At 41.9% G+C, this 27,545-nt stretch overlaps 1 protein-coding gene across 1 annotated transcript in view; it reads left to right on the top strand.

Moving 5' to 3' along the window:
- Nucleotides 1–27,545, top strand: part of plxna4 (plexin A4) — a 259,674-nt gene that overhangs the window by 163,642 nt on the left and 68,487 nt on the right. The window contains exons 5-6 of the mRNA XM_056424726.1: nt 3,163–3,263; nt 20,894–21,017. Coding sequence (XP_056280701.1) covers nt 3,163–3,263; nt 20,894–21,017 — 225 coding nt within the window. The remainder of the gene's footprint in view (nt 1–3,162; nt 3,264–20,893; nt 21,018–27,545) is intronic.

Raw genomic sequence — 27,545 nt, 5'->3', positions numbered from 1 at the left:
TGCATTGGGTCGTTTAGCCACCAAATCCCTCCATTTTTTTTGTGATAAAAGAGAGGACAAAAGTGGCGCCTGCTTGAGTGAGAGAGTGTGTGTGTGTGTGTGTGCGTGCTCACGCCAGATAGAGAACGGAGGCTTTGGAGAGATGATGAATGTCTGATCTTGCACACCTCAGAGCGTCTGAGTGACAGAGAAAGACAGACAGCCAGGGAGAATGAATGGTATCAGGACCTGCGCTCTGGAACAGAGGCTTCACATTGGCAACCATCGCTCCTTCTGGGCTCCGAATGTGATGCGTGTTTGTTGTTGTGTGTGTTTGTGTGTGTGTGTGTGTGTGTGTTGCCTCTGTTGAGAAAACCGTTTTCCCCAGAGGCAGGCATCTGAGGCCTCGATAGGCATCAGGAGGTCCCTTCCATTCTGAGTCTAAATCTGTGTGTGTATTTTTTGTAGACGTGTGTACACGTGGGTGGTGTGTGTCTCGTCATATCTGCCGCCGATGAAGTGTTAAATTATCAAGCGTTCCGATAGGGGGGGCATTGTTTGCTCCAGTTCTGTGTGGGTGCTCGGCTTTTATGGCAGATCACGAGGTGACAAACCACTCGATGCGGTGACACGGCGACGTAGATTACATAAACGTGCACACACACACACACACACACACGTGTACACGGGGAGATTGTGGTTTCACACACTCTCATTCATTCAGCTGTGTTTGAATCTGATTCAGTGTGTGTGTGTGTGCACATGTCTGCCTCAGTCTGCTATTCATAGCACTTGTAGAGACACAAATGGAAAGAGAGAGAGAGAGAGATGTAGTGGTGTGTTTTTAAAGTATCTCCAAAGTGTCAGTGTCTGTCTTCAGTGATAGCATCCGTCTTTGCGGTTCACACACGTCCGCGTGCACACATGTTGAAATATGGTTTTCCTCCGTGAGTGTGTGTACAATTGTAGTGAGTGTGTGTTTTTATGAGAGGGGCTGTCAGCCAGAGATGTGCCGTGTGATCGTCTGCGCACCGCCGTCGGTGCCACGCTGCGCCGAGGAGATTCCACCGCTCACAGAGGCGTTTCTGATTCCTCGTTACACTCAGTCGTGCCCTACATTAGACGGTTTAATTACGGTCCTTTTTATATCCTCAAATATGGAATTTATTCAGTTAAATGTGCTGCGAGGAAATGTATAATTGCATCGCTTATATCCAGAGGTATAAAGATTCATAAGAGTTGACCCATTAAAGGAGTTGCACAAGGTGATTTAAAAATGAACGAGATTAAATTAGTGCCGAAGTGTCCTGAAGCAAGGCACTCGATTTTCATCCTCCCAGGCTGTCAGGTGTCGAGTGCAAACCTGGGTCTGTGGCGGAGTTCACCTCCATCTCGAACTTGTATTTCAAGTGTGCGGTCACACAAACACACAAACACCCTCATAATAACCCAACATCAGTCGCCCGCTGATGATGTCGTCTCTCATCCCCTGGCTGTCACCGGTGAGCAGCGTGAGTGACAGCGGTCGTCCGCCGATGACGGCTCATTAATCAAAAGTGCCAGCAACACCTATTATTGCGTTGCGCTGTTACCATGGTGACAAGGGCACGGGACGGCTGAGCTCTACCTCAGCTTTGCCCCTCGCTCTCGGCCACTCGAGGCCCATGCCAATCACTGCCAGTCAGCGGCAGTTTGAATTGGCAGGGCTATGTATCACAATAGATGGCCCGCTCTCCCGAGGGGCCAGGTGCTCCATATGGAGCCGGTGGGAAGGGATGGAAGACTGTTTCAGCTGCTGCGGTCAGGCAGGCGCCTCCGTAGTCACGCTGCAAGAACAGAGAGACTGAGACGGAGTTTCTTTCCTCAGGCCATCAGGACTGTCACTCCGACCTCACAGGACCCCCACCCACACTGCCCTCTTAGGCACACACACACACACACACACACACACACACACACACACACACTGTAAATATTGTGTTGTTTTTATTGTAAATAGTGTGTACTTGTTGCCTTGCATTCCTGCTGAGCATTGCCACTGCACACCCTGTGTGTGTATGTGACAAATAAAACATCTTGAATCTTGAATCTTGAATCTTGAATTATCATGAAAATGAGTGCCTATATAATCACTTTCCATTTAAGTTTTGTTTGTTGTTTCTTTTTGTGTTTTTTTTTGCACCCGCCATCACATCTGCAACGTACTCTATTAGACTATGTCTAGCTATCTTAATCATCACTAGTTACCTTCGCATTGAAAATGCGAAAGGTTATGTTTTGATCGCCGTGTATTTATTTATTTATTTATTTGTATATGTGTTACTCGCATAACTCAAAAAGTATTAAACCGAATCGCATGAAATTTGGTGGCATGATTGGTCATTATCCGGGGACCATTTGATTAGATTTTGGGATCGATCTGGTCAAAGGTCAAGGTCAAGGTCATGAAAAGGTCAAAATCTTCTTTTTACCATAGCGCGGTCAATTTTTATCCAATTGGCATGCAACTAATGCCAAAATGTTCATAATTCAATGCCCAATCTTGTGATATGCGAAGGTATGCGCTCTACCGAGTGCCCATTCTAGTAATAGTGTTGTTTTAGTCTGTGTCATTCAGGATGCAAGCAGCAATGCAGATATGCCTTTTCAGGAAAGGGTGAAACTATCCCGGTTCATCTTTCCACCTATGCATGTCTTTAACCAAAGGCTATCTGACTGTACAGGTTCTGCTCTGAAGTACTGGAGCACTTGTAAGGAAGCTGGTTATCGCATGCTTCAAACTCCCTCCACACTTTTATTTTCTCTCTCTTTTGGAGGTTTTGTGTTACTCGTGTACATGGAATATAATTACATGATGCTCGTCTAACCTGAGGAGGGTATCGTAAATTGGCTATTTAATGAACATTATTATTTTGGTGCCTCTTTCATTCATTGTCATAGATTCATCCTTTATTTCTCGGTCACTCTGAAGCAACCATGTGGATATATTATTAGCATTTGTAAATTCCTCCCATCACCTCTACTTATACCCTGCAGCTTAAACAAAATATTTTCTGTTTCACATTCGCTGTCTGTCCCCTATTCATATTGTTAGAGTTTATTTTGACTTTTTTCATTCATACAAAATGTAAACTGTGAATGACTCGACAACATATTTAATCGTCCTTGTTTGTTTCTCTGCAGCTGTCGAGGATGCCGGTGGAGGAGTGTGACCAGTACTCAACCTGCACCCAATGTCTCGGATCTGGTGATCCCCACTGTGGCTGGTGTGTCCTGCACAACATGTGAGTGTTACCATAGCTAGCACAGATGCCCACACACACACACACACACACACAAATACATAAACTCACACGCTTCTGTGTGTTTTTGTCTTCCTTTTAACTCTTCACTGTTTTCTCACTTCCCTATTCATTGCCAGAGACTCACATATATTACACAGACAGACTGGGGGGTGCTGTGTTTGCGTTGTTAGCCTCCCCTACCTCCATGGTGCCTGGGCCCATGCCCAGCCCTCCATCCCTTGCAGCCCTTGAGCATTCAGGGACTCCTCTAGTCATTCCAGGCCAAGTCTCGGATTGCTTTCCTGGGGCTCGGCCTTGTGCCAGCTTCCCCCTTAGATCCATTACCAGACCTACCCTCTGGCATTGTTTACCAGCCCTGACACCAGAGCCTGGTGAGATCACAGACACTGGCGGGCACTGCCAGGGCTCTCACGGGCACCACTCCAAACTTCCGTAGTTGACACGAGGAGAGTGATATAGCTTATGTTATTGTAAATGGTCTGCAAACTGTTGAATTAGTTTTTGTTTACCTGACTATTGAGCTTCCTGTCTGTCTTTCACATTCACATACAGGTGCACACACATAGACACACACACACATGTGTGTGTGTGTGAGAAAGAGACTGAGTACATTTAGCACCTTCAGCCTTGCTGGCACTGAGGAGACATGACGAGGGCAGTGAAACATGGCGAAACACAGAAAGGGAGGAAGGACGATGGACAGAAGAAGGAAGTGACAAATAGAGTTGAGAGAGGTAGAGAATAGACCAGTTAATCCGGAGAAAGACAAAAAGAAAGATATGAAGGTGGTCATCCCGAATGCAAACTTCGAAGAGATAAGAGCTGTGAAAGAGGAGTGAAATATGATGAATTCACAGATCTTAAAATGGTCTGAGTGAGAAAAAGAGATTGTGTCCAGCCAAGTGAAGGAAGGAGAAATGGAGGATGAATGTGTTCGAGGTCTCCAGGGTAGAAAGTGCATTAGCAGACAGAAGTAACACTCTCATGGGTTATGGGTCACCAACCAGAGGTTAGAGGAAGAGTCACTCACACACACACACACACACACACACATATATATATATATATATATATATATATATTTATATATACAAACATGCAGCAATGCATTAGTGCGTAATGCTTCAGTCCAGATTTTCATTGCATCACGATTTTTTATATTGAAGCCCTTCTCGAAACACTCCATACTGAACCAAACATAAATCAACCATTTGGTGTATTCCAGCAGATCATTTAATTTAAAAATGAATTGCCGAAGAAAAAGGAGCAGGATCAATGTAAACAACTCATTTCGGGCTATCAGTGAGCAGCCACCATGCAGATGTGTGCCACTTCGATCATGTTTGCAATTTAAATCAAATCTTAAGTGTGTGAGAAGATGGTCCATGTGTGTGTCAGAGCAAATGGGTGGCCACAGATTGGCCTGTCACACTTAGCCTGATAGAATCGGCTCAGCTCAGCTCACCCGTTCCTTCACTCACATGCACACAAGGGCGGCACATACACCTTGCTTGCTGGCAAATTAGTGTCACATTGCCAAAACGAGAATAGTACCCAGACAGAGAGAAAATAACCAAAAGGCCACTTTAGCGTATCTCAGGTGTCTATGTGTTTGACCATCACAAGGACAGAAAGGGAGATTGGCCACAGGTTTAACTTTCCCAAAGTCCCTCCTCCTTATCACTCTCCATCCCCCAACTTGTGAGTTCTTGGTGTAACTCAAGCTCTCTGAGCACCGTCTCGACCACAGACCAGACAGGACTATGTATATACAGGACTGTCTCAGAAAATTAGAATATTGTGATAAAGTTCTTTATTTTCTGTAATGCAATTAAAAAAACAAAAATGTCATGCATTCTGGATTCATTACAAATCAACTGAAATATTGCAAGCCTTTTTTTTTTTTTTATATTGCTGATTATGGCTTACAGCTTAAGAAAACTCTAAAATCCTATCTCATAAAATTTTAATATTTCCTCAGACCAAGTAAAAAAAAAGATTTATAACAGCTGAGTGTTTGTCAAGGCTCAGGAAACCCTTGCAGGTGTTTCGAGTTAATTAGACAATTCAAGTGATTTGTTTAATACCCTACTAGTATACTTTTCATGATATTCTAATATTTAGAGATAGGATATTTGAGTTTTCTTAAGCTGTAAGCCATAATCAGCAATAAATCAGAATAAAAGGCTTGCAATATTTCAGTTGATTTGTAATGAATCCAGAATGCATGACATTTTTGTTTTTTTAATTGCATTACAGAAAATAAAGAACTTCATCACAATATTCTAATTTTCTGAGACAGTCCTGTATATATATATATATATATATATGTATATGTATATATATATATATATTTATATATATATACTGTATGTATATGTATATATATATATATATCCTCATGCCCTCTTCCTAGTAATAATACCACTACTACTACTACTAATAATAATAATAATAATACACTTTTTTAAATGAAAATAGACTTAAGAAACTGAAAATATAATAAATAAATAAATAATGAATAAAAGAAGTGTCACATTGTAATGTAGATAGTGTGACTGTGACTTAATGCATTAAGTCTGTCCTTGGTGAGGAGGTCTGACACACTCATACACACAAACACACACTTGACCCAAAATCCTTCTCTCCAGGCATCTCAGCCATAACAAATGCAACAATGTCAAGTTTGAGTTGATCTATTTGATATTCAGAGGGTAGAAATACAAATCCTGTGCCCCTTAGTCTCTGTCTGCCAGAATAACATTTTCATTTATATTGCTCCAAGAAGTGACATATCATGAACATAAACCACTGAAAGCAGTATAACAAGTATAAAAACTAACTGCTGTGTCAGTTGGAGCTAAATCTCGGCTGGATTGCTGCACATTAAAGTTTTTACTCAGTTTATGGACATCGGAGCCTCTCAAGTGGAAACCATTGAATACCAGAACAACAACAAGGACTTGTACACCTTCCAAGAATCGGCTCTTGCTGACTGAATTCTGAATATTTTCATGTTTTCTCCAGCAAAGCTTCATAATAGACCAACATAAAATCCTCTCATGCTTGCGCCCGGCTCTGTGGCCGCACAGGAGTCTCAGTTCTTGCTCTAATTGATTAACCTGACATCACAGAATGTAACCAAAGGGGACAACCAATGAAAGAACATCCATAAGTGAATGACAGCATTGTGATGCTGGAGGCCCACAGGGTCAGTATGCAGGGTTGTAGAGGAAAGGGACAACAGATGGATGTTTTGCGAATTGTAATGCAGAATAGTTGTGTTCCTGTTCAGTACAATGCTATCTTGTGAAAAGCATGTTCCTGACCTGACTGAGGTTAAAGATATTCTGACAAAGAGTACACATGTGAAAAGAGGCACTGTGCCTAGTATACTGCTTGCAGACCAAAGGCTTAAACAATGCATCTTTAATAACGTATAAGCAAAAGGAACTCTAAGAATTCACACTCTCCCACACTTATATGGATGAAGGGCTGCTGAGTGGAAGGAGAGCATGCAGTTCATCTTCAAATGTCCTTCCAGATAGTTTGTTGTTCCCAATCAACCTTGAAATCACCTCCCTGGCAACCAGAATTGCAAGCGCTTTCTCTCTTTCTGTCTCTCTGTCTTTCTGTCTCTCTCTCTCTCTCTCTCTTTCTCTCTCACACACACACTCTCTGTCTCTCTTCCCCTATCAGCATTGCCTTTATTTACTCGATAGATCGGTGAGAGGAGCTGTTAGAGAGAACACCAAGGGGAAGAGGAGAAAGGCAATCAATAGTACAGGGAAAGAAATCAACAGGAGTGTGTGTGTCTGTGTGTGGGTCTGTGTCTGTGTGTGTGTGTGTGTGTGTGTGTGTGTGTGTGTGTGTGTGTGTGTGTGTGTGTGTGTGTGTGTGTGTGTGTGTGTGTGTGTGTGTGTGTGTGGGCGAGTGTGCGTGCGTGTGTCTCTGATAGCAGCCATTGTCCTTGACATACACCGACTATCCATTTAGAAAGGCAAATGTCTTCATCTATAGACATACGCTAGTATTCATCCTTTATGCCCCTGATACATTTTTTGAGCCCACAATGAAACTCTGCATGCTTATGGTATGCATGTGCATTACCTATTCTGTACCCAAGCATTTAAACAAAATGTATACGAACACAATACAACATTTTACTCATGCATATTCCATTAAAACATCCTACTTGTGGAGTATAGGACAAAAGTCTTGAACATTATGCTAAATCCACCTTTAAGTCAATATTCTATGATTGACACAAGTCCCTTTCAGCAAAATGCTGGCATTTTGTGTCTTACTGTATTTTACAGTATGCCACTGGTCTGACGTGGCATCTTCCCTTTTCTGCATCTTATCCATCCACACTTCTTCAGCGGGCCAATATATGGCATCAATGTTACAGCTAGGTGTCTGATGTGTTGCCTCCCCTCATGCCAGTCTGTCAGCTGTCCGCTGTAAGTGGTTAACTAAGCTGTCAGCGTGCCCGCCATGCGTGACAGCCAGACAGATTGGAAACCATATTTAGAGAAGTAGCATTGTCAAAAGGAACGTCATCATATTTGACGTGAATGTTGAGAATACCTCGCATTACTCTGTGATATCGGTGCTAATGTAGCAATATCCTCACATTCATAATGGTTTTGACATACACTACCGTTCAAAAGTTTGGGGTCACTTAGAAATGTCTTTATTTTTCAAAGAAAAGCACTGTTCTTTCAATAAAGATAACATTAAATGAATCAAAAATACACACTATACATTGTTAATGTGGTAAATTAATATTCAAGGTGGAAGTGTCTGGTTTCTAATGAAATATCTCCAGAGGTGTATAGAGGCCCATTTCCATCAACTATCACTCCAGTGTTCTAATGGTACATTGTGTTTGCTAATCGCCTTAGAAGACTAATGTCTGATTAGAAAACCCTTGTGCAATTATGCTAGCACAGCTGAAAACAGTTATGCTGGTGATATAAGCTATACAACTGGCCTTCCTTTGAGCTTGAAGTTTGTAGAACAAAATTAATACTTCAAATATTAATCATTATTTCTAACCTTGTCAATGTCTTGACTACATTTTATATTCATTTGATAAATAAAAGTGTGATTTTTCATGGAAGACACAAAATTGTCTGGGTGACCCCAAACTTTTGAACGGTAGTGTATCTCCATCTCTGCGACTGCTTTCTCCGTCACACTTTTTTCATTTTCTTTTTTTCCCCTCATACCCTCTTTTTTTACATATATATGTGAATGTATCATCAGTTCCAATGTGTGATTAGGTGCACACGCACATGCAAGCTGTGTGTTTGTGTCAGATCCCAGTTTACGTGCATTCAGAGGCATGTTTGCCAATAAACAGTATGACTGTCCTCCTCCTGCCTGCTCCTTTACTTTCTTCCTCCAAGCACTCGTGAACATCGATCCCTTCTTCCTGAAGTAGAATGGGGACTGTAAAGTCACCAGAGCCACTGGCCACACGCAAATGCCTTTTCCCAGTCGTTAGAGAAGGTCTATCTTTGCAATCAGTAGTAAACCTCCTGAGGTAAACTGTGATATACCGAGTTGGACCCAGACAACCACTGCATACTGAAACGAGTTGTGAGTTTGAATCCCGATGATGGCCTGTGCAGTCACATTTTACATTAATCGTTGGAGTGTACACTCTGGAACAGAGAAGATAACAAGAGAAACATTTAACCCTCCTGTTACCTTTGGGGTCAATTTGACACCATTCAATGTTTAACGTCTCTAAAAAAATGATTAACATTATTTCTTTTGCTTCATATTTGATGACTTTTCCTAATTTATTGGGGACAACTGGGAAAACATAAAATTCACATGATGATATGTTTTCAATGTCCTGAACACAACTTGTACGCATCGGTCAATTTGACCCCAGGCGGTTTTTCACTATGTCAAACATATAAGAAATATCAACTTTTTTATTTATTTAAAGGGCTATTTAGGTAGTCAACAAACAAACATAAAGTACCTCACACTTAAACTTGGGAAACAATATTAATTCTAATCATTTTCTGGAGGTTTAAATTGCTGGGGTCAAAAAGGGTAAAAGATGTTTGTATATTTGAAGGTAACAGGAGGGTTAACTGAACTCGTACTCCAGACTAGCACAAGTCAAGTCTCGATAATCGCTCGTGAAAGCTTATGAGGATGATACCAAAACAAGTTTGGAGAGTAAACACGCAAAATGACTGGTGAAATTTGCAAGTCATGCTGCAAAGCTTCTTGTCTTCTGAATCCCTTGTTTTCCCAGGACGTCAAACGAATAACCTTTTCAGAGAAGAGAAAAGGGAGAAGCTAATTGGCAGATCCACTGTATGTTTTCTCTCTCTCTCTCATATTAATTCTGCACCGCTGCTACCTGTCGCTGTGTTCACAGTCATCTGTTTCCTCGGTGTGCTCATGTGGTATGCCACACTCGTGCTAATTGAACTGCAGCGCCTCAATTAACATGCTACCGAGGACTCGCGTTTGGTTGTGGCGACCACTCGACTCCCTGGAGATAGTAGTTAGTGCTGCGGATCACATTGCGGGCATGGAAAGAATTGTTTACACCAAAAGAACGTCTTCCCCCTGATGTTAGTGTTCGAGTGAGATCTGTCATCAGAGCAGCTCTTCAACACATTTGGCTGTGAGCTCATATCAAAGGACAATCTGGAAATAACATGTCAAAAATAACATCTAAAGGTTCATTTATTTATTATAGACTTTATTTTTGAACTTAGATTGAAATTAGATGCAACTCTGACAATACACTGGGCAGCCCAATATTTCCAAGTGGAGGAACTGATTTGGTCTGAAACACTGCTGAACATTACTTGGTCAACTCTGAAAGTTAAATGGATTCAAAGTTGTTTATTTGATCTTGAGATCCTTGCATTCGTGGCACTGATGCCTGTGCCCAGGGGAGGATGGCCATCCCCTGAGTATGGGTGACTGGTCCCCCCCCCCCTTACCTCCTGCCTCCACCTCTTGCTGCATGCTAAGGGGGGTTGAGGGAAGGGAACAAGGTCAAGAAGTGACAGGGGCATCAGGATGGAACGAAGGGTTGCACCCCCCAGTTTCCTCTCAACTGTCACCATCATAGTGTGAAGAAACACTCTCACACACACACACACACACACACCAATCTACCTGGCCCCAACACACATGCTCAAGTACATACACAGCTGCTGCACACACACACCTTTAAGTCTGGACCATTGCTCACTGTCACCTTTTGCCACCCTACCGCACACACAGGGAAACAGACACTTTAGAAATGGACACACACACTCACGATGGGGAAGGTGTCTCTCTCTCTCTCTCTCTCTGGCAGAGCATGAACACACACACAGGTACTGACATGAGACAGAGCGGATGACTGGGAGATGGCTTGACAGTCAAAGGCAGTGGAGATGTATGGAGATGTATTCGATGAGGGGGGTGAGTGGGACGAGAGGAAGAGGGAGGTTACATAAATCCACAGGAGAGCGTGGGGATGAGAAATCTTCCAGTGAAGAGCATACATTAAACCCTCGGAACTGGTACTCTACTTGAAGGAATGAGGGTAAACACACACACACACACACACATAGGGTTCATCTTGACTATGACAGACAGCACCTCTGGGAGCGTGTACTCGTCCAGGTCACCTCACGTAGCTGGCGCTATGGCAACAGCGGCATAGTTGGAATATAATCACCATGTTATATCGACAGTAATCCCCACTGATTGTTCAATATTAATATCAGATTGCATTGTCACAGAGATTACACACGCATGCCAAGACAATGTAATGTCATTACCAATCCATTAAGGTGAATTTACTCATGAAACGTAGCGTTGCGAAAGCTTTTTGTGAGCATTCTGTAGGGTCGTCTCAGTGAGAGAATGCACTGTATCTCTTTCTTTGTGTGATTACATGCATTGAATGAGGTCAGACTCCCATCAGTACCGCGCATTAAAATCGGCTGATTCTCTACCATTGAAAAATGGCGCAGTAAGTAAACACACCGTAACTCCACAAGCTACATATTGATTGCCTGGATCAATCGTATAATATGCTGCCGTCTCAAGCTGCACACATTCGAGATCATAACACATATATGGAAGATAAAAGGCCAAGTGCACTTTTGAGACCTCCATTGAAAGGCAGCCCTCCAGTGCCCTGCACCGTGTCCCTCAGGAGCCACGATGAAAGCATCACGCAGAGGATGTTAATTCACACATATTTCTGTAAATACTGCGGATGCAGTGCAATGATCCACTGTTGTTTTCCCTTGTGACCGTGTTGGCCTTTGTTTAATATGAGGTCAGCTTGGGTATTGATATCACAAGAAATGCACAGGGATATATGAGAGGTTTGGAGACGCTCCAGTATTTGCTGTTACATCCTGCATTCACATGTAGAATCTGGAGGTAGCGGGACAAGATTTTGGCATTCTGGTTTCTGTTTATCGTTCCAAGTGGTATTGACCAGTCAGGCTCAAGCGAGCTTTGGTTAAGTGCCGGTAAACGGTCCATAAGGAAAGCAAAATTGGCAGAAGGCATCGCCCGATCTGCAATCCCTCAATGGCTGACGCGGATTCATGTTGTTATCGGTTTCCAATCGGCTTGTTAACTGACTGACTTGTGAACATTCTGGTCGTACACGTCGTCTCTCAACTTATACTCCATTCTCTTATCTCAAGTAGCTAATTGGTCTGCAAACAATGACCAGTGCGCGGAAAGCAAATTCTTGACCTGGATATCATTTGGCTCCACCCAGAAATATAGTCCCTTGACCCCAGAAGCTTCGCCGTCATCAGACTGACGGCCGATGGGACTCAGATTGCTCTCAACGTCACATTTGTTCAATTGTGTCATCTTTAAATCCGAAGAATGGCCGATAAAAGGCCATTTATTTTAAAGGATATAAGTATTCATCCGTAATTAAGTTGTCAAATTAACCAGCAATAGTGGACTTAGCTGAATGATGGAAAAACTGTAATGACTGCCCTTTCTGCCCTCTTTTGTCTCAATAATTGCCTTACAAATACAGTTGTTTAATAGAGAACGAGGCCTAATGGCATCTTCAGGGCCAGCAGTGGCACATATGCTCGATAAACAGCCTAGTGTCTGCTACACCACCCCACTGTCAGATAGCTCTGCCGGGGGGTTGTTTTATTTGTGTTTGTGTGTGTGTGTGTGTGTGTGTGTGGGTGGGTGAGTGTGAGAGAGATGGAGGAAGTTGGTGCGACTGCTTTTGACAGCTGCTAGAATTGGGTCTTGGGTCGTGAGAGGTCCAAAATCCATGGCAGAGAGAAACAGCTGTTACTTGTTTACCCACAGGGCCAGATTGATTCTGCCCATCATCCTCTAATCGAATGCGATTGTGTGTTAGACAGTAATATAGGATGTATGTATGTATGTGTATATATATATATATATATATATGCATGTATGTATGTATATATACAGGACTGTCTCAGAAAATTAGAATATTGTGATGAAGTTCTTTATTTTCTGTAATGCAATTAAAAAAACAAAAATGTCATGCATTCTGGATTCATTACAAATCAACTGAAATATTGCAAGCCTTTTATTCTGATTTATTGCTGATTATTTCAAGTTTCAAGTTTCAAGTTTTTATTGTCACATCCCCTTTTATACAAGTATAATCGGTTTGTGAAATTCTTATGTGCAAAACACCCGACAGCAGTAGCAGACTAAAAAAAGAATAAGAATGAGAATAAACTATACAATATCCACAAAAAAAAGAAGAAAGTATTAACAATATATGTATATAAAACAATGTAATAGAATATACATCATGACAATATATATATATAAAACAATGTAATAAAATATACACTTTTTTGAGACAATATATATATATATGTATATACATACAATATATATATACAATATATATATATATAAACAATGTAATAAAATATACACCATGGCCATAGATATTCACAGAATATGTTCTGGTGTGTAGTGTTAATGAGGGTCTCAGTCCTTGTTCAGCAGCCTGATGGCCTGACTGAAGAAGCTGTCCCTCAGTCTGTTTGTGCGGCACTTGATACTGCGGTATCGCCTGCCTGACGGTAGAAGGGTGAACAGTTTGTGGCCCGGGTGGTTATTGTCTTTCATCATCCGTTTGGCCCTGGCCACGCACCGCTTGGTGTATATGTCCAGGATGGAGGGAAGCTCACCTCCAACGATGTACTGTGCCGACCGCACCACCCTCTGTAGTGCCCTACGCTCCAGGGCGGTGCAGTTCCCGTACCAGACGGTGATGCAACCTGTCAGAACACTCTCGATGGTACTGGTGTAGAATGTTCTGAGGATGCGGGGGGCCATGTTGAATTTCCTCAGTCGCCTAAGGAAATACAGGCGTTGTTGGGCCCTTTTCACCACGTGAGTGGTGTGCGTGGTCCATGTGAGGTCCTCGGAGATGTGCACGCCGAGGAACTTGAAGCTGCTGACCCTCTCTACTGCAACTCCGTCTATGGAGATGGGGGTGGCTTACAGCTTAAGAAAACTCAAATATCCTATCTCTAAATATTAGAATATCATGAAAAAGTATACTAGTAGGGTATTAAACAAATCACTTGAATTGTCTAATGAACTCGAAACACCTGCAAGGGTTTCCTGAGCCTTGACAAACACTCAGCTGTTATAAATCTTTTTTTTTACTTGGTCTGAGGAAATATTAAAATTTTATGAGATAGGATTTTAGAGTTTTCTTAAGCTGTAAGCCATAATCAGCAATATTAAAAGAATAAAAGGCTTGCAATATTTCAGTTGATTTGTAATGAATCCAGAATGCATGACATTTTTGTTTTTTTAATTGCATTACAGAAAATAAAGAACTTTATCACAATATTCTAATTTTCTGAGACAGTCCTGTATATATATTTATATTCATATGTATATATATGTGTCTATATTTATGTATGTATATGCACATATATATTTAGATATAGATATATGCATGTGTGTGTGTGTGTTAAAATAATTGATCTAATATAGCTCTGTACTTGCAAACTCTCAGCAGCGGTGTAATTTTCCGCTTAGCCGGTGTTTTTGCATTTGTTGTACGTAAAAGGGATGGCTCAGAGATTTCTACTTGAGGGCAGCCACTTTGCAATTTCTATGTTTTTGGGTATGGGCTCATGAGCGATGCAGTGTGTTTTCATTTCATTGTGTGTGTGTGTGTGTGTGTGTGTGTGTGTGTGTGTGTGTGTGTGTGTGTGTGTGTGTGTGTGTGTGTGTGTTTGTAACAGGGTCATGGCCAGTGGACCAGGTAATGACTCTCCCACCGGCCCCTCCATGCGTATTTCTGCTCTATGGGTCACCTCTCTTAATGATAGCATAAGGAGGCACACAGACTCTGTGTGTGTGTGTGTGTGTGTGTGTGTGTGTTTGTGTGTGTGTGTGCGTGTGTTCCACTGTGGTCACATGTACTGTAGGAGTGAGAAATGTAGCCAGGCTGAATGTATATGTGTGTGATTTGACTGAATCTCTGGCCGAGTAACACACACCCTCAGGCTATTAATATGTATATGATTCTATACAGTGTCTGGTGATGCATAGGTAGAATGGTAATTGTGTTTTAGTTGCACTACAGAGTGCCTTTTTGTTGTGCATTGATTTACCACAAGCAACACTGTCGAGGCATAAACCCAGCTGTGTAGTATACAACAAATACTTTTAAAACGTCTTGTAACTCCACTACAGGAACGTTTTAGTTTTATCTTTTTCGCCATTACGCAACCACGTATGACATTTTACTCGAAACATACATGTATATACCTGTTGAGCACTTATGTGTCTGCTACTTCAGAGTAGCAGACACATAAGCGTGTAAGCGTGTGTGTGGGTGTATGTTTGTGTGTGTGTTTGTGTGTGTATTTTCACATGTGTGTGTCCTCCGCTGACATGAGCATTTGATAGAGTTTAGGATTGCTGGACTTTGGTATCGGGAGAATTTAATAGCTTTCATTTCCCGGCCTGTTTGACCTTCTCTGGGCCTCCCATTAGATATGCATTACACCTGAAGTCTCACATGGCCAGATACATCTGCACCCGCTCTTTAGTTTATTCTTTCTCTCTACGCTCCCCTGAGGCTTACAGCCTGTGCACCACTGATACTGGACTGGTTTCAACCACAAGGCATCAAGCCTGGAATTTTATATATATTCCTACTGTCGGTGTTTGATAGTGACCATTTTGCCATTGTGTTTATTTTTCCTTAGATGACATTTCGTTGTAATGAGCGGTACAATTCCTCGCTCTTTCTAAAAATGTCTTCTTTTATATTTAAAAGTTTAAATGTTTACTTTCTTCTTTTTGTTTCTCATCTGCACATTTCAAACCCAATGTCAGTTGCTTTCTTAGGTCAAAGGACACTTTTTTGTCAATAATCAAATGCATGTTAAAATTCTTAAAATTAAATTAGAATTACTAAGTAAATTAGACCTGTTTGTATTCATCACTTACTGGAGATTATGGATATCATTTAGTCTGCGTGCACAAACTGCACAAAATAATCTATATATGAGCATCCTGTATTGTAGTCAAGGACATCATCAAAAGGGCTGAGTGATTGATGTTGTGCGATTATATACACTACCGTTCAAAAGTTTGGGGTCACTTAGAAATGTCTTTATTTTTCAAAGAAAAGCACTGTTTTTTCAATAAAGATAACATTAATCAAAAATACACACTATACATTGTTAATGTGGTAAATGACTATTCTAGGTGGAAACGGCTGGTTTCTAATGAAATATCTCCATAGGTGTATAGAGGCCCATTTCCATCAACGATCACTCCAGTGTTCTAATGGTACATTGTGTTTGCTCATCGCCTTAGAAGACTAATGTCTGATTAGAAAACCCTTGTGCAATTATGTTAGCACAGCTGAAAACAGTTATGCTGGTGATATAAGCTATAACTGGCCTTCCTTTGAGCTTGAACTTTGAAGAACAAAATTAATACTTCAAATATTAATCATTATTTCTAACCTTGTCAATGTCTTGACTATATTTTCTATTCAATTTTCAATTCATTTGATAAATAAAAGTGAGTTTTCATGGAAGACACGAAATTGTCTGGATGACCCCAAACTTTTGAACGGTAGTGTATATTATGATATATTATTATATTTAGACCAGCTAGGTTTGAATGCCTCTAACAGCCTCAGCAGCAACGATTGCAGGGGCTCAAGGTCCGCTGTGCCCACTCCTCAGTCTCACTCTCACGTGTCACCCTATATCAAAGGCCGGGAGAAACAAGAGTACAGATTAGTTTCCATTCGGGGCCGACCTCATCCATTCAGCTCGCCCTCTCACGACGTGTCATTGCCATACACTTAAACGTCTGGGCACAACAGCGCTGTTTACTAACCAAATGAACGGATGTTGGACATTTCATTCTACACAAAAAAAACCAGATAGCCCCCGGTCGGGGCTTTTTATGACTCGTTATTTGAAATCTAAATCGCTTTGATTTCTAGGCTACTCTAAATAGTCTATTCACTGGTGTTTACAAAGGGCGGGATTGTTTCATATTGGTACAAACGATGCAATCTTTTTTCTATTCAAGGTTTGTCCGGATAGTAATTGAAAACAATTATCCAGTGCCTTGCTCGGATAATACCCAGCTCTTACGTCAGCTAAACCATGTATGGCATTATCTTCAATATCCTTCCGCTGAAGCTCCAAATCAGCCAGAGCAGCCACTTAAATTCCCCTTCACTGGTGTGGACGTTCCGGTTGATCCAAATCAATAAATGTACGTACACGGGGGTGAGAGATTCAGTCCGGATGCAGGAGCACTTTTTAAAGTAAAACACTCAGTACAGTCTTCTTCTGGTGGATACAGCAGAATGCACATAAACGTGTGAGTAAAAAAAGAATTACGCTAGTCAGCGATTGAAGAAGTGTTCGCACACAACGCAAAGCGGTTGCTACAGTGTGCCGGTAGATGATGAAATAAAACCAGAAAGTCCAGTTGGAGCCTTTTTTCAAATGAAAAAACACCACAGTAAAGTCCTTTGAGACAAACTGTCTTATTGTACAACCGTTAGTTGTCGACATGACATTGCATTAAGCTGTTAAAGAAGTAGTCTTTTTCCCTGTGAATGCCCTGTGATGCCTGTTTGCCATCGCAGAGATCTCATTGAACTGAAAGTGTGTTTTAATCCTGAAGGGAACAGAGCTGAGCACAGAGAAGAAAAGGCCTCCCACTTCCAGCTGAGTCACAGGCCCCGCATGGTCCGTGTCTGGGATGTGGAAGTTAATCAAATAAAACAACAACCTGTTGGCGGTTTCATCCGACCCTGCAAGTCTGAGGCCTTCTGACTCTGAGAAAGAGATGAAACTCACAGTCCCTGCAGGGCTAAATGACATCCTACTCGACAAACAGATACTGGCAATACATTTCACTGGCGTCGCCTCTATATATGATATTTTAGATGTAATAAAGTCTGTCAAGGAAAGTAAAATATGTACATTAAAAGCTTGGTTTGCAATGGAAAATTAATTATTTAGAGCATATCCCTGTTTGTGATACAGGGAATGATGGACCTGCCCATTGAAACGTGGTTGACTAATGGTACATAATGCTAGCTAAATTATATGTCATGTGTTTGTGTATATTACACTTACACAATATAATATGAGATCCCTTGTGGATAAATTTATTTTAGATGTAGAATCTGGGATGGAGCAGCTGAGGGGTCAAACCTCGACAGTAGACATTCCAGAAGGGGTTGCAATTACTGGTCTTTTCTCCAGATTGACGGTCTTTGTTGGAGTTGGATTGTCATGTCTGCTGCACATTTGCATAACAAGCTCAACAAAGTGTCCCTTGTCCACTTTTTAGAGCAGATTGATGCACCCGCTCTAATGATCATGTATTAACAGGCCCCAGTCCAGATATGCCAGGTCTAGCTGTTTCACTCATCGTGTCATGCTGCCTCATTATTTCTCGTTGGCTTGTAGCTGTATTGCAGATGAAACAACTTGTGGGCTGCAGATGTTCACCAAAGCAATTATGTCTCATCAGCATTGCGGGTGGTGATTCACAGACATTAAAAGTAACCTAACATTGTCATTTGCTATGACAGGGGTCGGGAACCTGTGGCTCGCGAGCCATATAAGGCTCTTCCGGTGACGGCATATGGCTCCCAGACAATTTTGAGTTGAAAAAAATAAAATCTCCGCCCGCCCCCCTGTAATTTTCTCTATCGCGCCAGATTACAGCAGAAGTAATTTAAGGTCCCTTTTTTTAAAGACGTCTTTGTTCTTTTATTAAACTAAACGTCTGTTATTGATCGTATCTAACCAACAGCATGTCATTTCTGTCTCTACGTGTCGCGTTAACACTTCTCGGCTCATCGGGGCGGAGCAAAGAAAAAGTCACCTGCACCCCCCCCCCCCCCTCCCGTAGCATCATGCATTGAAAGCAAGACATATTTAATTAATTATACGTTAAAAACACTATATGGCTCTCAATGAAATATATTTAGAAATATTTGGCTTTTATGGCTCTCCCAGTCAAAAAGGTTCCTGACCCCTGTGCTATGAGATTGACTTAAACATGACCTTGTTCCCTCTGATTCATCAGTCTTCCAGTCCTCATTCCTCTACAGCAGCATGTGTGGTGTCATAATCCTGGGTCATAGAGAGCTAAATATCTCCCTTATTTACGACACATTATGTAATGGAAACACTTTCTGACGCCTTCTCGCTTGTAAAGTCTCTTAACAGAAATGTCTTCACATTTAAATATTGCATTGCATTGTGGGATTGATAGCAGTTTGTAGTGTACATGTTGTGTATACTTCTTTTGCTGTTACATGGCACGATATAGTGGAAATATTTACACACTCGAAATACTTCTTCTTCTCAACAGTATGTTGTGTGGTTCACAATGTATCTGGTTATGAAGATATTGAAGGGAAGAGCATTCATAATTACTATGCGAGACACGTGTAATGATTCAGTCACTCATAATGATGATTCACTCTACAGGGAATGTGCGAGTAAACGTTAACTATGCAGCTCTCTTCGTCTGTTTGGCACCAAATTTGAGTTTTTTTAAAATCAAAACGAAATGCACAGTTACACTGTCAAGCAACGAGCACAACGAGAAACCGCGAGACACTATTAGAAGCAACAACCACGACAACACAAGACAACATCCGGCTTAGCATCCGTCTGCAGTGTGACTATCAATGGGTGTGAACAACAGACCTCTGGGTATGAAAGGAAGAAAACTGGTATAATTGTAGGTGAAAGTGTGCATTTGTGGGTGTCTGTGTGGGTTTGTTTGCCTGGGGCTACGTATACGATGGGGTCTTATTAAATCAGTGCGAGAAAAGGAGGAAAAGACAGGAGTTATAGAGAGCACAAAGCAACCCGAAGCGATTAAACCCCTACTCACACAGGCTAAGCCGGGAAAGCTTCACAGAAAGCCAACAATGGTTGCCTTACTTTAAATCTTGCTTCTTTCTTTCTTTTTCTCTCTCTCTCTCTCTCTCTCTCTCCCACTGCACTATGTACCCCTTCTCCTGTTCTCTCAAACAGATTATTTCCTTTCTGTTTCTTTATGTCGGTCTTCTTTGCGTGGCACGTTAGGCCGCTTAGCTCTACAATACTCACGTCAGGTCAAAATCTCCCTCCTTCTATGACTCCAATTCTGGATTAGAGGCGTCCTGCCGCATACGGTATTACCGTATCTCAGACGTCAACCACCTCGAAGGCCTTTCTTTCATTCGTTCATTACGACTTCTTCCTTTTCATTCTTGCATTTCCCTAAAGGAGTTTTAGGACACGCTGGTGTGTCCAGGTTGTTAATGCACATAAAGTTCTCGTATAAACCAATCTGGGATTAAACTCTATGACGGGATTAGATGAGAACAAGAGAGTCCGGGTTTGTTGGAGCAGAAGCAGAGAAGGTTGAGGTTGTATCACAGAATGTATTACATACATACATTTATAAATATCGTAAGGCATTTACATTTGTTTCTCATCCCCACCTCACTTACAAATCCATTTCGTCGTTCATACTTCCCCTGCAATATGTCGGGGGGCTTACTGAAAATTCCTCTTGCAACACAAAGGGTCCAGTCCTCCCAACTGCCAAAACCATTGTCAAACTGGATTAGACCACCTTGTGTGGTATTAAGAGGTGGATGAATCCATCCCTTCGCCCCCACCAACACATCTCCACCTGCACTTGGCATTGCCCATGAATGCCAGTCATTAAAACGGCATCACAAAGACGTGGCCTACCTCTTTCTCAACGGAGCGGCTCCACTTCCACGTATAGAGCAACCATTGTTTTAAATGCCACTGCTCCCGCCCCTTGGAGACCAGGTCTCCATTCAGCGGCCACTGTAGCTAGTCCGCTGCCAGAGAGAAAATATGATGAATGTGTCTTAACTCCAGCCGTCAGGGTGCGCCGGGACATTTTCTTTTTCCCCAGGTGCCAACAGGTGTAAGGGAGTAAGACCTGGTCAGGTTACAACGTCAATGTGTGTGAGTGTGTGTGTGTATTTTTCATCCCTGAATAACACTCCCCCCTCTTGTGTTTTTTTCCAGGTGCACCAGAAAGGAGAAATGCGAGCGCTCATCAGAGCCCCGTCGCTTTGCATCAGACATCAAGCAGTGTGTGCGTCTCAGTGTCCACCCAAACAACATCTCAGTGTCCCAGTTCAGTGTCACGGTGAGTGGATAGAAACTCACTCCTCAGCTGCACTAGCGGAGAAACAATGACTTTTCCTCTCAAGCAATTGCATATTTTTTTTAACTTTCTAATGAAAAACATATTTATCCTTTTAGATGTCCTGGAATAGATAATCGCTGCTGTAAGAGCCAAATGCATGATTTCATTTGTAATAATAATTTAGTTTTAAAAGATTTAAAAAGGTAACTGAATATAAATCCTTTTCATTATGATTTGAAAGAATGTTTAGTTTAACATATATAATTTAGTCTTGTATTTGAAAGCTTCATAATTTGTCTGAATGTGAGCTTCCAATCAGATGACATCACGTCAGTATAACAGCTGTGTTGGACTGTCAGTCGTGTGAGTTCAGAGTTGTTGGAAGCGACATAGTTTTTTGACCGTGTGACCGTGTACTATACGATTTTTAAGTAAACATAATTTTGTATGAAACTACTTGTGTCACTCGCGTGTCAATTAATAGCTTTTTAAAGACTGATCTCAATAGTGTGGTACAGAAGAACCAGAACTAGACGGAGTGCCACTACAATTTAGTCAAAAAACTCAGTTTAGCCGAGCTTCGCTGGATTACCTGGACAGGTGGGGAACGCAGCCAGCTGCCGCTCGAGTGGAGCGGGCTGGAGGCGAGCGGTGAAACGGGTGATCCATGGAGATATGCTACGAGAGCGCAGCCAGTCTGCCGCTCGTGTAAACGGACTGGAAGCTAACGTCGGACCTGGGAATCCATTGAAGTATTCTACGAGATGAGGTATCGAAAACTCCTTTTTATCTTTGAGTATTATGAAGATACGAAGATATACGGAGGATTGGAGGAAAACGAAAAGTAATCTGTAACTGCTCAATGCTGAAAATATCAACGCGATGCACCGGTGTGAGAACCTACAGTGATAAGCCTATATTCAGTCAATGCGGAGGTTTTGGCGATTTTGAGAAGCTGTTTTTGCACTCGTTTATTAAGAGAAAAGTTCCGTGAAAGAAAAGAGCTTTTGAATGGAGGCATACAGCTTGAGCACTAACTCGGCAACGTGTACGATGGCTGATGGGGAAGAGAGAGGTGTGGAGGATGTGACGGCGCAGGGAAGATCACGTAAGCCAACGGAGAAGGCATTAGAAAACAAGTTGCAGAAATACATTGCATTGAGGAGACGCAAATTAGGAACTCTGACAAACAAAATAAGGCAGTTTGAGATACTAATGAGTGATGCTGGAAACGTCCAAAATGTGCAAGATGCGATGGAAAACGATTTTGCAGAGTTGGTAGGAGAGTTCAGAAGTCTCAACAGTGAAGTTGCAAATCTTTTAGATGAGGATGAAAGAACATTTGACCAGGATAATTGGTTTGAAATGAAAATGGCAACAATCAGAGAATTTATGAAAGAAACTAAAAGATGGATAGCAGTTGTGCATGAATCAACACCAGTGCTGCCAATGGAAAATGTACAGCAAAAAGAATTTGATCTAGTGGATAGCCTGCAAGAAGCTGTGAGACCACATGACAGTATTTCCCAGGCAGGAGATAGAAATGCAGAAGGTGGTAGCCTATGTGGAACACAAGTAAGTCATGCAACATGTGCATCACGTGTTTCATCAACACGGGTTATACAGGAAGCACAACATGCAGCCCTCCTAGAGCGTGCTGCATCACTGAAGAAAAAGCAAAAGCTTGAATTTAAATCTGCAAGAATCCAAGCTGAAAAAGAAGAATTAGAGATGAAAACAGCATTAGCTGAAAGTCAAGCAAAATTAAAGGTTCTTAAAGAATATGAAAGATCTGAGGATGGTTACAGTTACCATATGCCAGTGCAACAATTACAATTTAGGAAAGTGGAGAAGGAAAGGGTTAGCATAAGGATACCGCAACAAGCTAACACAAACATTCACATTCAACCATCAATGCTGCACTCGCAACCATCACCGCCTCAGTCAGCCACAAGTCATCAGTCTAACACTCAAGTGGACAGAAGTGATGACATTCTAAAGGTCATGCAAAGGCAGAATGTAATCACAGAGCTACTTGTAAAACAACAACAGCTGTCTCAGCTACCAACAAAGGACATCCCTGTGTTCAAGGGCGATGCGCTACAGTTCAAGTCTTTCATCAGAGCGTTCGAACATGCGATAGAACAGAAGACTGACAATGAGCAGGATAAATTGTACTTCTTAGAACAGTATACAGCCGGTGAACCCCAAGAGCTTGTCCGCAGCTGCACTCATATGACACAAAGCAAAGGCTACCTTGAAGCAAAGCGGCTACTTCATAAGCACTACGGGGACGAATTACGGATTGCCAGCGCGTATATTGATAAAGCACTAAAATGGCCGCAAGTGAGGTCCGAGGATGAAAAGGCACTGAGTGCTTACGCAATGTTCCTAATCGGATGCCTCAACACCATGATGGACATTGAATACTTAGAGGAGATGGACAACCCTACCAATCTACGGACAATGTTGTCCAAATTGCCGTACAAAATGAGAGAATGTTGGCGGGCTGTAGCTTTCGATATCAAAGAGCAAAGTGGCAGAAGAGCAAAGTTTGCTGACTTGGTGAAATACATTGACCGTCAAGCTAAAATAGCATCAGATCCACTCTTTGGTAATATACTAGACAGCCGCCCATCTACCAGTGGAAAAACGGAACAGAACGAGAGGTATCCCCCAAAGAAAGAAATACGTGGAAGCAGCCACCAATGTTTCAGCAGAAAGCAAAGGGCCTCAAGAAACGCATGCTGAGCCAGCGACCTCAAGCAAAACCACAAGCGCCTTCGATAAGCCGTGTCTATACTGCCAGCAGCCTCACACTCTTGCTGCATGCAGTACAATCAAAGCTCAGCCACACAAAGAACGAGTGGACTTCTTGAAGTCAAAGGGCTTGTGTTTCGGATGTTTAATGCCTGGCCATCTCAGCAAATTCTGCAATAGAAGAAGTGAATGTAAAGAATGTAAGTTGAAGCATCCGGACATTCTGCACATAATCAAAGAAGGAGCTGCTGTGCCTGAAAAGAAAGAAGATGCTCATGGAAGCCAAGTGTCGTGTGCTCAGGTTTCTGTCCAGCAAGAGTCTTGTAGCCTCACAGGGGCTGGAGAAGCTGAATGTGTGTTGTCAATAGTACCGGTGAAAATTAAATCAAAGAAGAGTAACAAGTGTGTAGAAACATACGCCTTCTTAGACCCGGGAAGCACAGCAACCTTCTGTACGGAAGACCTACAATGAAAACTGAATGTTAAAGGAAAACCGACACGAATACTTCTCAGCACGATGGGACAAGACAAACCTGAAGAACCAAAGCTCATGAACAGTTTAGCTATCTCAGACCTTGAAGTGTGCGGATGGGAAGACACCAGCTTCATTGACCTGCCGAAGGTGTTCACACACAGAAACATATCCGTGCACTCTGGAAACATACCTAAGCAGTCAGACATACTGAAGTGGCCTTACCTCAGAGAAGTGAGTTTGCCAGAGATACAAGCTGACATAGGCCTACTTATTGGAGCCAACTGTTCAAGAGCAATGGAGCCATGGCACGTCATCAACAGTCAAGATGGAGGGCTGTATGCTGTCAAGACAGCCATTGGCTGGGTGGTGAACGGACCCATAAGAAAAGAACTGAAAGACGAAGAGAGTGAGTCACCTCATCTTTCAGTGAATAGGATCTCCGTGATGGAAATAGAGAAACTTCTAGTCAAACAGTACAACACTGATTTCACAGAGCGGAAGTACGATGACAAAGAAGAGATGTCCGAGGAGGACAAGCATTGTTTGCATTCTGTGCAGAAGACGGCAACATTCGAGAGTGGTCATTACTGTGTTGGATTGCCACTCAGGAACGAGAGGGTCAAAATGCCCAACAACCGATGCGTTGCTGAACATCGCATGACCTGTCTGCGAAGAAAGCTACAGAAGAATCCTGCAGATCAAGCCAGCAGAGGCCTGAAGGCAAAGAACTTGGTCCAAGGGAGAACCTGGACCAACGGGCCACGCGTTTTGTTGAACAGTGAAAGTGACTGGCCAGAGCAGCCAGACAGAAAAGAAGAAAGCCTTCCAAACGATCCGGAAGTCAAGAACAAAGTCAGTCAACGCAATCCAAGCCAAAAGAAGAAAAAAAGAAAAGAAAAGAAAAAGAAGAAAAAACAGCATGCCTCCAGGCATATTCAGCAAAGACGACACATACACAAGAAGAAGATGGAAACGAGTCCAATATCTCATGGATTTATTCTGGACCAGATGAACACGAGTATCTTCCACTTCTACAGGAGCGCCAGAAATGGCGGAAGCCTAGAAGAAACTTCATGACCGGAGACGTCGTGCTACGAGTGGATAGTTCCTCTCCACGCAACTCATGGGGAAGGTTGTGGAAACATTGCCAGACTCAAATGGAACAATGAGAAGAGTAAAGATAAAGACTAAAACCAGCACACTGGAAAGGCCAATCAACTAGCTGTGCCTATTGGAAGAGGCCATATGTGAAGAGAGAAGATACTAGTTTAATAGTTATGGAAAGTTGAAGTATTGTGGCTCTTGTTTGTTGTTATAATGTTTAAGTATAATTGCTTAGTCCTCCCGTCTAACCAATTAGGGGCCGGGTAATGTAAGAGCCAAATGCATGATTTCATTTGTAATAATAATTTAGTTTTAAAAGATTTAAAAAGGTAACTGAATATAAATCCTTTTCATTATGATTTGAAAGAATGTTTAGTTTATCATATATAATTTAGTCTTGTATTTGAAAGCTTCATAATTTGTCTGAATGTGAGCTTCCAATCAGATGACGTCACGTCAGTATAACAGCTGTGTTGGACTGTCAGTTGTGTGAGTTCAGAGTTGTTGGAAGCGACATAGTTTTTTGACCGTGTGACCGTGTACTATACGATTTTTAAGTAAACATAATTTTGTATGAAACTACTTGTGTCACTCGCGTGTCAATTAATAGCTTTTTAAAGACTGATCTCAATAGTGTGGTACAGAAGAACCAGAACTAGACGGAGTGCCACTACAGCTGCCATTACCTCATTGTATAAGTGCTGCTTCCATATATTTTCCTTTCAATGTGGACGAAACACTTTTTAATTTGTTTTAATGGAGCAGTAAACAGAGAGGCTAGACGACTGTGTTGTCTGGCAGATTGACAATATCACACACCCAAGCATCATTTGTAATGCGATGTAATTATGCTCTATACTGATTAGCGGACGGTGTTAACGCTATAATCCTTCTTTATGTCATTTTACTGCCTGCCAACGTGCATTCCTCAAAGCCTGCCCTCACAACTTCCAGTCCTGTCCAGTGAAATCCTCTCCCAACGCATGTCAACAATCATTAAACCCACACAGTTTAAGTCAGCCGTGTCTTTTGTGATTGTTGGCAACCAAATGCAACAGTTTTCCCCCCCCAAGACATTTCTTTCTAAAACAGCAGCCAGATTTAAGGGTCTTAAGTGTTCTTATTTCTTCGTTGAAGTGTATTGATCCGTGGACAAGGAGCTGTGATGCATTGGAACACCAATTTGTCTCGGCAGAGAAATTAAAACATCTTTTCATAAGTCTTGAAACTCCACCTTCCAGCGGAGTCTGTGCCAGCAGACGCTTATCTGCGAGGAGTGAACGTAATATAATGAGTGGGATTATGATGTGGAGGGAGTGGTCATCAGAGGAGAGGAGGAGGTCATCGGTGTATGTTGGTCATAATGCCATATACATTTTCTATACATATTCAGATGTTATTTTCTTTTAGATCATTAATATTAATGTGTTGCATTTGAGTGAAATAAATAGTTTGGAAATGGCTTTAAATCTCAGGGACTAAGTGCATAAATATCCAACATGATTTCCTAAGGTCATGCCTGAATAACTATTCTACACTCGTGTTGCTCCCAGGGTCACATGAGAGGTGTGTGTGTGTGTGTGTGTTGGGTTAAGGCTATGCAACATAGCTCCCATCCAACTGATTATCTGGCAGAGGCTGCTGCTAGACAGACAGGGGCTCCTCCTTGACCTTTGTGTTATTCAATATGTGTTGGGGAAATAAACCGAAGCATTCTCGAATGAAAAAGAGAGAAAAAGAGATGCTGCTGAAATCAGACCCATTTTAAGAAGAAAAGAAAAAAAGCCATTATTTTCTTACACAATGAATTCTCTCTTTATTTATGAAAAGTGCATTCTGTTATCTTATACGCTTCGGGAGGAATTGCCTCTTGTTGTTTTAAACCAAAGTATTAATTTCAAGTCTTATATTATAGCTACTGTCTCACTAAGCACACATATAATCAAAACAGAATGAATCCACTCACATGCAGCTTGATTTTATCCATAAAAAAGAAGGCGTAAAGTTAATTAAGAGTACAGTATCAGCAGGGGGTACTTAGGGGGTCTTTTTCCTGGCATCTGAATTAATATGAATAATTTACAGCAAAGACTCTTCTTTTTTTTTTACAATGGCAGCATGAACAGCCCATCATCACATATCCTTAATATTAGACATGTTTTTTTGTAAATTAAAGGTAGGCATGTGTG

This window comes from Pseudoliparis swirei, chromosome 10 (assembly GCF_029220125.1).
Source record: "Pseudoliparis swirei isolate HS2019 ecotype Mariana Trench chromosome 10, NWPU_hadal_v1, whole genome shotgun sequence".
Taxonomy (NCBI): domain Eukaryota; kingdom Metazoa; phylum Chordata; class Actinopteri; order Perciformes; family Liparidae; genus Pseudoliparis; species Pseudoliparis swirei.
The sequence above is the reverse complement of the archived record's forward strand: the minus strand, read 5'-3'. Positions and strand labels throughout refer to the sequence as shown.